The sequence below is a fragment of the Ctenopharyngodon idella genome, chromosome 24 (genome assembly GCF_019924925.1).
Source record: "Ctenopharyngodon idella isolate HZGC_01 chromosome 24, HZGC01, whole genome shotgun sequence".
NCBI lineage: Eukaryota > Metazoa > Chordata > Actinopteri > Cypriniformes > Xenocyprididae > Ctenopharyngodon > Ctenopharyngodon idella.
The window spans coordinates 12661236-12674544 of NC_067243.1; the positions used below are offsets into that span (position 1 = coordinate 12661236).

General features: G+C 35.7%; 1 protein-coding gene across 6 annotated transcripts in view; it reads left to right on the forward strand.

Annotated features, from left to right (window-relative positions):
* LOC127507058 (probable polypeptide N-acetylgalactosaminyltransferase 8) overlaps window positions 1–13309 on the forward strand; it is a 129098-nt gene that overhangs the window by 90223 nt on the left and 25566 nt on the right. For 2 of the 6 annotated variants that reach the window (XM_051883933.1, XM_051883930.1), the window contains 3 exons: window positions 4071–4237; window positions 4480–4663; window positions 4749–4946. The exons of 1 other annotated variant lie outside the window; for it this stretch is intronic. In XM_051883933.1, the coding sequence (XP_051739893.1) occupies window positions 4071–4237; window positions 4480–4663; window positions 4749–4946 (549 nt within the window). Of the gene's footprint in view, window positions 1–2806; window positions 3013–3102; window positions 3344–4070; window positions 4238–4479; window positions 4664–4748; window positions 4947–13309 lie in introns of those variants that run through there. 3 more of the 6 variants (XR_007928224.1, XM_051883936.1, XM_051883928.1) reach the window with 2 other exon arrangements.

Sequence of the window (13309 nt, forward strand, 5' to 3'; positions counted from 1 at the left end):
TCTACAGAAGTACTTATTGAGAATTAACAGAGGTTTAGATGTTTTATTGGTCAAGAAAAGAAAAGAAAAAAAAAAAAACGATGCAGCCATCATGGAGGTCAGTGTTTGCTTAAGTTGGGCTCTTGACCCTTGACTTTGTATGTTAGCTTTTTCTTTACAGCAATGCATATGTTGTTGTAAAGCTGTAAGATTAGTGTTTTACAGTGAGTGGATGTTAGCTGTTTTTAAATGACATAGTTGTGAGCTTGACAGATTGCATCCAAAGCAATTGATCACATGTTTTGTCATTTATACAATTTGGTTTTTGCATTACCAACCTTGTGGAACTAGAGCATGAGAAAAAAGTGGAAGAAACAGCTATCTTGAGTCATTTTAAAACCATGCAGTACATAAAAAAAATTGAACTACTGCATCACTACTGCAACACAAACAGACATCAAGAATCAGCATATGAATTTCAACAATGGTGATAAAAAAAACGCAAAAACGTTGCGCTGCAACGCAAAAAAGGATTGTATGCTATGTTTTCATGACTATGTGGTAATAGCTGTTCATTTTCAGCATTACAATGGCATTTGTTTAATGGAATTTTTTTTTTTTTTGGCTGCAATTTTATAATAGCCAAATCTCTGTCAAGAAACCAAAGAAAAGAAGACCCTTTAAAATAACGCAAATTACTTTAAAGACCTAAAAGGGTCAAGAGCCCAACTAAAACAAACCCTGACCACCATGATGGTGGCATAATTTTTTGACCAACACCAACATCTAAACCTATAATAATAATAAAGTAATAAAGTAATAAAGAAATAAAGTAAATCTGGTTAGTAATAAGCAGTGTTGGGCACATTACTTTAAAAAAGTAATTACATAAAGTTACTAGTTACTTCTCACAAATAGTAACTGAGTTAGTAACTGAGTTACATCATTATAAAAGTAACTAATTACCAGGGAAAGTAACTATTGTGTTACTTTAAAAAAAAAAAAAAATCTGATGTGTCAAATAACTTGGAAGCCCCCAATATTAAATATAAGTCTAAAAATAAATTATGCTTGATCCAACTCGACTCATGATCCGCTCTTGCTCACGACATGAAATTTCTCTGTACTGTACTATGTGATGGTAGCCATTAAAGAAAACGTAGTTTCATATTTATGTTTAAATAGACCTATGTTATGTTTTAAATTCATCTATTTGATTATGAAAAGTGAACAGCATGAGAAAGAAAGAATACATCATAAGATGCGCAATATATCGGGAGACATGGAGTGGGTCAGACATGATTTTGACCACTTCATTAAGATTTGTTTTGTAGAAAGCCGTTCTTTAAAGTGAATTTCGTTTTGTAAAAATTGTATCTTAATTTTAATCAATGTTTCATCAACCAATTGCCTGGATTTAATAAATAAGAAGCAAATATAACAGACAATATAATCATGAGGCGCCGGCGCGATCACTTGCACATGAACTGCAGCGTGTCTTATAGCTAAATGAACCGAAACTCAGCGGCTGCTTGCCTCACAGACATGAGTAACATATCTATAAAAAGCTTGAAATGTCTACTTTTAAAGGAAATAATTCAAAACAAAGAAATAGGCTACTTTCTGATTATGTAATCCGAATGAAATGTGCAATCTCTCTGCGGAGATGATGAGAGTCAGCAATGTCAACTTTATCTTTGCAGCGGACACTGATTCAGAAAACATTCGTTTATTAATAAACAATTAAAATGTCTTCTTACTGTTTTTTTCGCATTCATAATCATTACTTTTGCCGGTTCTTTATGACAAGCTTTATGCGCGCACTTAAATGCTATATAGCCTATATTATGTAAACGCTCATTATTATGGTTTATTCTCTCCAGTATTTAAGAAATTAAATGAATATAAATGTAATTAGCCAAATAATGGCTTAAATGAACAACTACTAGTCAACTAGAAACAACTTATTTCACATATTTTTGATCTAGCATGTCACAAAGGGTATTCTGGTTTGAGCTTGCACTTCGCTCACATGCTCTGACACACACACAGAGCATTGTACATTATTATCAGTTTAAAATGATATCTGTGTATGACTAACCTGTACTATTTCTTTACAACAAAATGCTTTGCAGGTCTATCATCTCTAATCACACACCAATCATCATCAGTTAGCATGTGTCCCTCCCCAACACACACCAAAGATAAATCTTTGCAGGTCCTATGGCTGAGAGAGAGCCTACTCGGATGAAAACCGCTTCAGTGAGCTCAATTATAGTAACGCGTCATTTTTTTGTCAGTAACAATAACAGCGTTGTAACGGAGGAAAAAGTAATTTGTTTGATTACTCATTACTGATTAAAGTAAGGCCGTTAGTAATGCGTTTATTTATAACGCAGTTATTCCCATCACTGGTAATAAGTGAAGCTGGTAATGCTGTTTGTGGAGTTGTTTAATCAGATCTTGAGAGATTTAATGTCTTTTATCTTCAGTTGATTTCATCTAAGGCTGTGACTGAAGTCAGTTGTAGTTCTTGTGTTTCTCTTTTCTTCTGTGATTCTGCTTGTTAACAGCAGGTGTTCATCATTAATGTTCAATCATCACTTAACTAATTGCTTAATTATATCATTAACTTTAACTCTGCTTCAGAGTTACTTTAACACTATTTAGAGAAGGACCGTATGTACTCTGAACAGAGTTGATTTAACTCTGGGGATTTTACTGTGTGCTACTGACAAAACCAGCTATTATTTTAACCACTTCCTTTTTTTTTTTTTATATCAGACGTGTCTTGCGTTATTCAAAGTGAACAGGCATTCATAAACTCCTGAAGCATTTTTCACTGCCACAAAGACATTTTGAAAATGAGGATTGCTACAAGAGTCGATGTGTTAGTTATTGGTGTTATAGTTTACACTCTTGTGTACATGTCACTTAGACAAGAAAAAGTTAATGACAACAGGTTACAAAGGCCAGAAGATCTGGAGGTTCTTAGAAGAATGAAGAGAATAGAAGATCAAGTTGATAAAATAGGTAAGTTTGTTCTCATTATATACATTTTAAGAACATTATCACTCAGTGATTAAAAGATAAGTCATTCTCAATTGTTATATACTTTTCCAGCTAAATCCATAGATGTCAAAAATCAGCAAGTCAAAGAGCCTGTTGTGAAGCAGAAAATTACAAAGAAAATTAAGTTTAAGAAGTTGTATCCAAACTCGTATCTATTCCGTTCATGGGGAGCTGAACTCACAGAGGAGGAACAGATGGAAGCAGAAAAGCAGTTTCAGGAATACGGATACAATGTGTTCCTCAGTAACAGATTACCAGTGAACAGAACAATCCCTGATACTCGAGACCACAGGTAACAGTTTTCAGGTTTAGTATAATTTAAAATAGTACAATTAGTATAAAAGTAATAATTAGTATAAAATATAAAAGTAATAATTAGTATAATATAAAATAGTATAATTTATTAATGTATTGGCAAAGCTGGATTTTCCAGTCTTCAGTGTCACATGATCCTTCAGAAATCATTCTTATATGCTGATTTGCAGCTCAAGAAACATTTTATTATCAACGTTGAAAATAGTTTGTTTTATGTTATTTTTATTAGCATTTATTTAATGTTTTTTGTAACAAAAATTACTGTCACTTGTGCGTGTGTGTGTGTGTGTGTGTGTGTGTGTGTGTGTTTGTGTGTGGTTGTGGGTGGTGCTGGGGACAAAATGTCCCAACAAAGATGAAGATATATGAAATCCTTATCCTTGTGGGGACATTTTTTGGTCCCCATGAGGAAAACAGCTTATAAATCATAGTGAATAATGTTTTTTGAAAATGTAAAAATGCTGAAAGTCTTCTGTGTTGGGTAGGTTTAGTGGATAGAATATACAGTTTGTACAGTATAAAAATCATTATGTCTATGAAATGTCCCATTAAAACTTGGAAACCCAACATTTTATTTAAATCTAGTGTTTTGCAAATAGGGGTAGGGAATGGGTTATGTGATTAAAAATATCATATAAAATCAATGGAAGTCTATACAATGTCCTCACTAACAGTGAAGCAAATGTGTGTGTTTGTGTGCGCAGATGTGCTGCGAAGATCTACCCCAAGGACCTGCCGTCTATTAGTGTGATTCTGATTTATTTAAACGAGGCTCTGTCAGTCATTAAAAGGGCAATCCGCAGCATCATTGACAAAACACCTGCTCATCTGCTAACAGAAATCATCCTGGTGGACGACTACAGTTTGAATGGTTAGTTTTTATTTATTTGATATATTTGTTACATTTTATTTATTTGAGGAGTAAAAATATTTAAGAACTGTATTTTTATTTTTCTAAATAGTTTTTTCATGTTAAGCACGAGTGTGAGGTTAATAAAGAAAAGTGTGTATGAATTAATTTACATATCATTTTATTAAATATTCTAATATATGATTATATTAATGATTAAATATAACAATTTATGCTAATAAATATTTAAAATTTCTTAACAGAGGATCTGCAGTTGCCTCTAGATGAGTATATTGGTTTAATTAACAAAGACAAACCTGGCTTAATCAAGAAAGTGAGACACAAAACGCAGATGGGCCTTGCCAAGGCAAGAGTATCAGGCTGGGAAGCGGCCACAGGCCAGGTGGTGGCCATTCTGGATGCCCACATTGAGGTTCACAAGGAATGGTAAATACTACCGCTGTCTGAGTACAATAACATGAGGGAATTAGTATCTTTGGTAACTAAACATTTGACTGCCTTATTGTTCCAGGGCAGAGCCACTGCTTGCAAGAATCAAAACAGACAGAACAATAGTGCTGTCGCCAGTGTTCGACAAAGTGCTTTTTGACACCCTGGAGGTTGTTAAGTATAATCCCTCTGCTCATGCGTTTGACTGGAACCTTTGGTGCATGTACGAGTCTTTCCGGCCAGAATGGTACAAACTTAACGACCCATCAGAACCAGGGAAGTAAGTGGTGTAACTTTCTATAGTCCATTTTAAATGGCTCTGCAATGTGACAGATACATTTTAAAAGTGAACTGCGTTTTGCTCAGCCAAAAAAAAAAAAATTCCAAACAAATCAAAACATAATTAACCAAACGCATCTCCAGGCAACACAATGGCATTAATAAATGAATCAGTGATTTTGAATGAATCAGTTGAGCGAACGATGCAACATTTATGCTTTGTTTTGGAAATTAATATTGATATTGCTATTAACCTGTTTCAATGTAGTTATCTGCTTGCTTTTAAGTTGGCTTTTAAGGCCATATATGCTTGAATGCTTGAACGATTATGAAATTATTTAATTGCAACACTTCCTTTGTTTATTATAAGATAAGATGATAAAGCAGCAATTGTGAAAGTTAGGTTTTTGAGTTTAATGATTGTAACCAATCAGAAAGGTTAACAAAAAGGAACATAAGGATGAAGAGAGCATGCTGCAACCTAAAGCGGAGGTGAGCCAGACGAAGACTTCAGTGAAGAAGAGGAAGAGTGCTAGAAGAAGATGACAGCGTAGGCGACAAAGGAACCCACATAGAAGGCAACATTCTCAGGACCTTGCGCAACGTTCCCTGAAAGTTCTCTAAAGGCGACGAAAATTCCGAACCTTTCCAGAACATTAGGGACCTTCCTAAAACGTCCTCTTTTGGTAATGAAAGTGCTGCAGTTCAAGGTTCCTTATGTGACTTTAGGAGGACATTCCATTTTGGTTATTTTATGGTCACATAAGAATGTTACAAAGAGGATATTTGGGACATTAACAGTGCGTTCCCGCATGATCCTCTGTTGATCATTTAATAACGTTCCCAATATGAGTTTAGGGGGACATTCTATTTTGGTTATTTTATGGTCATGCGAGAACATTTCAAAGAGGATATTTGGGAAGTTAACAGAACGTCCTATAGCAATAGTCCGCTAAACATTCCCAGAATGTCCTGAATGTTCCCTGAAGGTCCACCAAATAACGTCCCTCAAACCTTAAAATTCCCACATCATGACCGTCTCTGAACGTTACGAGATGACAGGTTAGATGTTGTTTTATAGAAAATAATAAAGTTTGAAGTCACCGTTATGGAGGTGATCGTTTGCTTTAGATGGCTTCTTGATTCTTGATATTTTAACATTAGATGTTCACTGGCTTCTATAACTGTGTTTGTTACAGTAAAAATTGCAAAAGAAATTGGTTAATTAATGATAGTGATTCATTTGTCATGGAGTGTCCTGATGTCTTTTTTACAGGTTTTCTTTTTTTAAAATTAATTATACATTAAGTTTTAAGCAGTGGCTTTTAGACATCAAGAATGGTGACAATAAACAAAAATCTTTTTGTGACTTTAGTAGCTTGTTTTGTAATGCTCAGAGTTAATGTTTATCTGAAAATGTTGTCACCATTGTTGAGGTTCATACGCTGAATCTTGATGTCTGTGAGTCTACATGATCCTGTCTGAATAATTTCTGCATAATGACAAAAACAATGTCAAAGCAGGACAAGGTTTTACACAGTGTTATAGGACAACAATGTGAAAGTTATACAATATTCAGATATCAGTGAATAAGGACACTGTATGACAATGAAATCATCAACAAAAGGTAATCAAATTCAACTGGTCAGAATTTTTTTTTTCTCACAACTCTGTGTAACAAATGTGCTTTAAAAACAGTTAAAACATCAAGGGTCAGGAGCCTTAAAGTAAGCGCTTACCTCCATAACGGTGACTTCAAACTTTATTATTTTCAATAAAACATCAACACCTCATTAAGAAGTTTTGAATGAAAGAAATAAAGTCAGAGTGGTTTGTAATAAGTGAAGATGCTGAGATCTAGAGTGATCTGTTAGTGTTTAATGTTCTGCTTCTGTTATCTGAGTTTTGTGAGTTATGCTGCATGTTGCTTTATTTAAAGACAGTAACTGTGTAGTTGCTGATGCAGTGATACAGTAGTCACATTATTTCATGCATGTGCTGTTGTCAGCTAATGACTTACTGCAAGAGATTTGCATTTTAAAGAAAAATAACTATCTAACTATCTCCTCGTTAAAGAGAGAGATCAAGAGAAAATAAAAAATATTATTAAACTGCAAAAAGAGAAGTACAAAATAAAGCCAAGGTTAGTAAAAAAAAAACATAAGTTGAAACCTTCTGCACCTTGGGAGGAAGATCTTGAACTCCAAAAGACAAAAGATCAAGAGTTACAAGAATGGCTGTCAGATTCTATCAGAGGTGGAAGTTATCAGAGTTATAACACCCAGACAAGCAAAGAGAAAAGATGATCAGGTGGTGTTGGTTATGTTTAATATAATCATTATTCAACCTGATTCAGAGCAAATGATGATCATGTAAAAACATAACAAACACCACCTGATCATCTTTTTTCTTTGCTTGTGTGGGTGTTATAACTTACAACAGCCAAACAAAACATAACATTAAAAAGACAGGGGTCAAGTGCTAAAGCAAACCATAATCTCCATGATGGTGACTTAAAATTGTGATTTTTTCTCCTTTGGTGATTCTGCTTGTTAATATCAGGTGTCTTCAATAACGGTCAATCATCACACAATTAATCACTTAATTATCTCATTAACTTTAACACAGCTTCAGTGGGTGGAATAAAAATATGGCAGGACTTTTACACAGAAGAACAGACTGACAGTCAAAGTAGTGAGTCATCAGATAATGATCTTAGAGAAGTAAAGTTATGTAATACCCACGTAGAAGGCGACGTTCTCGTGACCTTGCTCAATGTTCCCTAAAGGTGATGAAAATTCCGAACCTTTGCAGAACATTAGGGCCTTTCCTAAAATGTTCTCTTTTGGTAATGAAAGTGCTGCGGTTCAAGGTTCCTTATATGACTTTAGGGGGACGCTACTTGTGGAACGTCCCCCCAAACCTTAAAAGAGCTCCACATCGTGACCGTCTTTGAACGTTCTGGGAACGTTACTAGGTGATAGGTTAGATGTGGATGTTTTATAGAATATATTAAAGTTTGAAGTCACCGTAATGGAGGTGAGCGTTTGCTTTAGATGAGCTCTTGATCATTAGGTTTTCTCTGGCTGTTGTAACTGTGCTTCTAAAACATGCTTGTTACTGCAAAAATTGTTAAAGAACTTCATTATTTAATGATGATGATGGTGTTCAATCATCATAGAGTGTCCTGGGAGACCCTTTTTGAAGAAATTTGAATGTTATTGGAAGATGCTTTAGTGAGGCCAGCAGGGGGTGTTCACTTTCAGGCTTGTGTGGCTCCTATTACCAAAAGACCATAAAAATGTTATCAGTAAGATGGTGTAAAAGTGTATATTTTTTGTCAATTAGCATGGACTGCTGCTTACACCAATGGTGGAAATCAGGCAGTTTGAATAGCAGAATATGTGGGAGAGGTTTGCTATAATGTGACTATACAGTACTTCAATGTAGGAGGTAGCTCATTCTGAGGGACATTTAGAGCCACTCAGGATGCGCTGCCCCTCAATTTGGACCCCTTTTAATGTGACTTTAGAAAGCAGTGTGGCCGTAGCCTTCCATGTCCAAAGCTTGGCACACTTCTGAAGCTAAGTGAGTTCGAGCCAGGCCGTGACATGGATGGGAGACCTTTTTTGAAGAAACTGTATTGTAATTGGAAGATGCTTTAGTGAGGCCAGCAGGGGGTGCTCGCTCTCAGGCTTGTATGGCTCCTTAAGTCAGAGTGCAGCGATAGAGGCAGGAGACCTATCCTTTAAACCGAGGTCCTGACTTGCTGTGGTCATTAACTGCCACTTTATTATTAATTTGACCTCATAAATTAATGTGGTAGCACATTCTGATAAGGGTTTATTCACTACAGTATCTATATGCCAAATGACTAAAGAAATGTTATCAGCAAGATGGTGTAAAAGCGTACATTTCTTGTCTATTAGCACACACTACTGCTTACACCAATGGCAGAAATCAGGCAGTTAGAATAGCAGACTAACATGTTAGAATAACATATTTGTGGGAGAGGTTTGCTATAGTGTGACTTTTGATGTGACTTTGGAAAGCTGTGTGGCTGTAGCCTTCCATGTCCAAAGCCTGGTACACTTCTAAAGCTAAGCGGGCTTGAGCCAGGCTGTGAAATGGATGGGAGACCTTATTTGAAGAAATTTGATTGTTATTGGAAGATGCTTTAGTGAGGCCAGCAGGGGGTGCTCATTTCCAGGCTTGCATGGTTCCTAAAGTCAGAGTGCAGTGATAGAGGCAGGAGACCCATCCTTTAAAGAAAATGTTTCATAATAATAATCCTAGAATTACCTGTAAAGGGCTTTTTTTTTGTAAGACATTTAAGAAAAAATAGTTTTTGTTTGAACAGCCACTTTTGTTACTCAATTTAGCTCTAATTTTCAATTCAATTTTTGACAAGGGCAGCAGGGACGTTCTGGGAACATCACAAATAAAATATGGTTCCTTAAACGTTCAGAGAACGTCCTGAATGTTCTGTGAAGGTCCGATGATATAATTAAGTGATTAATTGTGTGATGATTGACCGTTATTGAAGACACCTGATATTAACAAGCAGAATCACCAAAGGAGAAAAAAATCACAATTTTTAAGTCACCATCATGGAGATCAGGGATTGCTTTAGTTGAGCTCTTGACCCTTGACTTTTTAATATTACATTTTGTTTGGCTGCTGTAACTGAGTTATAACACCCAAACAAGCAAAGAGAAAAGATGATCAGGTGGTGATGGTTATGTTTTCACGTAATCATTATTTGACCTGAACCAACAAGCTCATTTAGAGCCCAATCTCTGAGTTATATTGACACTATTTATTACAGCAGAAGATCCTGCTTTTTCAATATAGTTCAAAAGATTTCTTAAAAGTTGTTCTGATTTGAAAAGAAAGTCTCTTTAATTTAGAGACCCAGACATGAAGAATCAGCCTGTGAATCTCAACAGTGGTGAGTATAATAAAGCATATTGCAGTGCATTCTGGGTGCCACCAATCAAAATTCATCCATGGCTCCCATCATGCATTGCTGCATGAATAATTTATGACCTTAATTGTCTTAATAATTTCCTTTATTCTCACTATTTTAATTTTTGTTATTTTTATTTCATTTTAGTAGCTTGTTTTCTAGTGTTCAGAGTTGATCTGTTTATCAGAATATGTTGCTTGTCACCGTTGTTGAGATTCATATGCTGATTCTTGATGTCTGTGTGGGTTTTTTTTTAATTTTCTTTTGCCAGAGCAACTTTTAAAAAAAATCTTTTAGATTTTAGCAAAAAAAGCTGGATCGTTTGCTGTAATCAATAAGGTAAAGCTAACAATAGTTTGGTGATTCAGGGCAAACAATGATTACGTGAAAACATAACCAACACCACCTGATCTTCTTTTCCTCTTTGCTTGTCTGGGTGTTATAACTCAGTTACAGCAGCCAAACAAAATGTAATATTAAAAAGTCAGGGGTCAAGAGCTCAACTAAAGCAAGCCATGATCTCCATGATGGTGACTTAAAAATTTTGATTTTTCTCCTTTGGTGATTCTGCTTGTTAATATCAGGTGTCTTCAATAACGGTCAATCATCACACAATTAATCACTTAATTATCTCATTAATTATCTCATTAACTTCAGTGGGTGGAATAAAAATATGGCAGGACTTTTACTTTCTGACCCCTGGACTTTCCACCCCTGCATCAGATAAAGAATGATTGGCCTGAAGTAAACATTAAAGGAGTGAAATACAAAAACCCAACAAGCAGAGAGAGAGGTAGATCATTAGAACAGAAGTGGGATCAAAAAATAATTGAAGGATGCAGTCTAACATATGGCTAAATGAGGTCAGCTAGTAAATCCCCATCAGTCAAAAGCATAGCTAAGGCAGAAGGATGGTCAAAGTCTGAAAAACAGGCTATATTCCAGGAATGTTATTCCTATATGAAGGAGAAATGGAAAAAATGTTGAAGACACTTAAAAACTAAAATAGAGAGTTGCAGCGGGCATTATAGGAGCCAGAATCCGAGGATGACATAGACAGAGAGTCAGATACAGATGGAAGTGACAATTGGGAGGAGGAGCCCAGAGTACAGACTAGGAGAATCAGGATTAGATCATCCACACCAATTCCAGTGAACAGAACAAATCCTAGATATCTCACATTTAATTCCTCAAAAGAGCCAAATGAAAAACAAGCAGACTATCAGGCAAAATTATTACAATTAAATTTAACAGAAGCAGTTAAACAGCAGTTAGGAAAAATAAAACAGGGCGAAGACCATTGTAGTTATGCAAACCGCATTATGAAAGCAGCAGAAGCTGAAGGCTTGATAAACATTCAACTACATGGTTGGTTCACACTTGTACTGGCCATGCAGCCGAGGCTTTAGAAAAGTCCAGACAACTCACAGGGACAGAGGATAAGTATGCCCAATGGAAAAAGGATTTGATAGAAGCCCAAAAAGATGGGGTGCCAATTTTGAGTATGTGGCTTTCGATAGAATCCGACATCCCTCATGAAGATCTACAGGCTGTTAATGTAACACTGAATCAGTGTTGGAGTTAATGAGATAATTATGTAATTAATTAAGTGATGATTGAGCATTATTGAAGATAGCTGCTGTTAACAAGCAGAATCAACGAAGGAAAGAGAAACAACAAGAACAGAAAAATAGAAACACAAGAACTACAACTGACCTGAACCGCAGCCTTAGAGGAAATCAACTGAAGATAAAAGAAGACATTAAATCTCTCAAGATCTCAGCAGAGGAGGATTAAACAACTCCATATACAGCATTACCAGCTTCACTTAATACTAACCAGATTGACTTTATGTCTGTTATACGTCTACAGAAGCTCTTATTGAGAATTAAGAAAGAGAGTTTTTTTGGTTGTTGATTTTTTATTAAAATTTGTTTGGCTTTTATGTATCATGGTGATCGGTGTTTTCTTTAGTTGAGTAGTTTAACTTGACTTTTTAATGTTAGAGTTTCTCTGGCTGTTGTAACAGTTTGTTATAAGAAGAAAAGCAAGAGAAAACAATCAGATGTTGCAGCTGCTTCATGATAAGAATGTAAGCCTTGTGTAGTGGTTTAGTTCATTTAATTCAATTTAATTCAGTTTAATATGAGTCATATCTTACTAACTTTCTTTTTATTGTGATTAAAAATCCAATGCAGTTTAAATCAGAAAATCTGAATGGGTTTTAAAACAGACAGTACTCTAAACACTTTAAACTTGGGATGCACCGATCCGATATTCAGATCGGTATCGGCTCCGATACTGCCTTTTTTGCCGGGTCGGGTATCGGCCGGACGGGACAGATCCAAATCCGATACTGTGCGTGTACTATTCTGTGTTATTGTCGAGCTCCACAAAAGGCACAAAAACTAGATTGCACTAGATTCCAAGTGTTCTGAAGCCATTCCATAGTTTAATTTGAGGTACAGATAAATATTTAACTCGTTAAATTAAAGTTCACGTAAATGCCTCCCTCCGCTGCGGCTATCAGTCATTCTCCATTCAGCATTCAGACTGTGTGTCGCATTCGGTTACGACAGTCAATACACTGAAACTCTCCAAGATGAATCAGTGTTTCTATTATTATACTTATTTATTAATTTATTAATTATTATGTAGCGCCCCCTACCTGTCTTTATGTTAATTAAGTAGGGCAGTGCACCGGATTCAATTACTATGTGCCTACCAATGTTGAAGTTAGGCCCCTCTGGTGTCACAATGAATTACTTCTCCTTTAGAAAGTTATATATAATAAAATCTATATTCACTTATGAATAACTTGTCTATGAATGAACTCTTGTGAAAGTAACAAAATGTAAAGAATTTAATTAAACAATAAAAAAGGGATGAAAATTATCTCAAATAGACAAATGGTTCAGGATGTGAGTAATTCACACAATCACATCTCTATTAAATCACCATTTAACAATATCACACCAATAATGCAATACTTCAGGTGATAAAATTAATTAATTTGTCTCTGTCACACTCACTTGAGATGACTGGACAAAATAACTCACTAGGAGTATCAAAAAGTCACTCTAAAAAAAAACATCACAGTTTGTAAGTGCACTGAATAACCATATAAATCGATAGGAAATACTGTGGGCCCACACACATGCACCAGTCATACACTACACACCCCGTTGCAGGCCTGAGACGTTGCTGGAGTACGTGGTGACCTTAGAAACTGCAAACTGGCCTCTTCACTCTCCTGAGCGGGAAAAACAAAACTCACACAAAGGTACCTGAATTCCGTTGTGGAATAACCAGTGACTCTGCTGCACTGTGGAAATTTCCGGGAAATCTTCCTCCTGTGCACGGCTGCGCACTCTCCGAAGACGGACCACTGACTC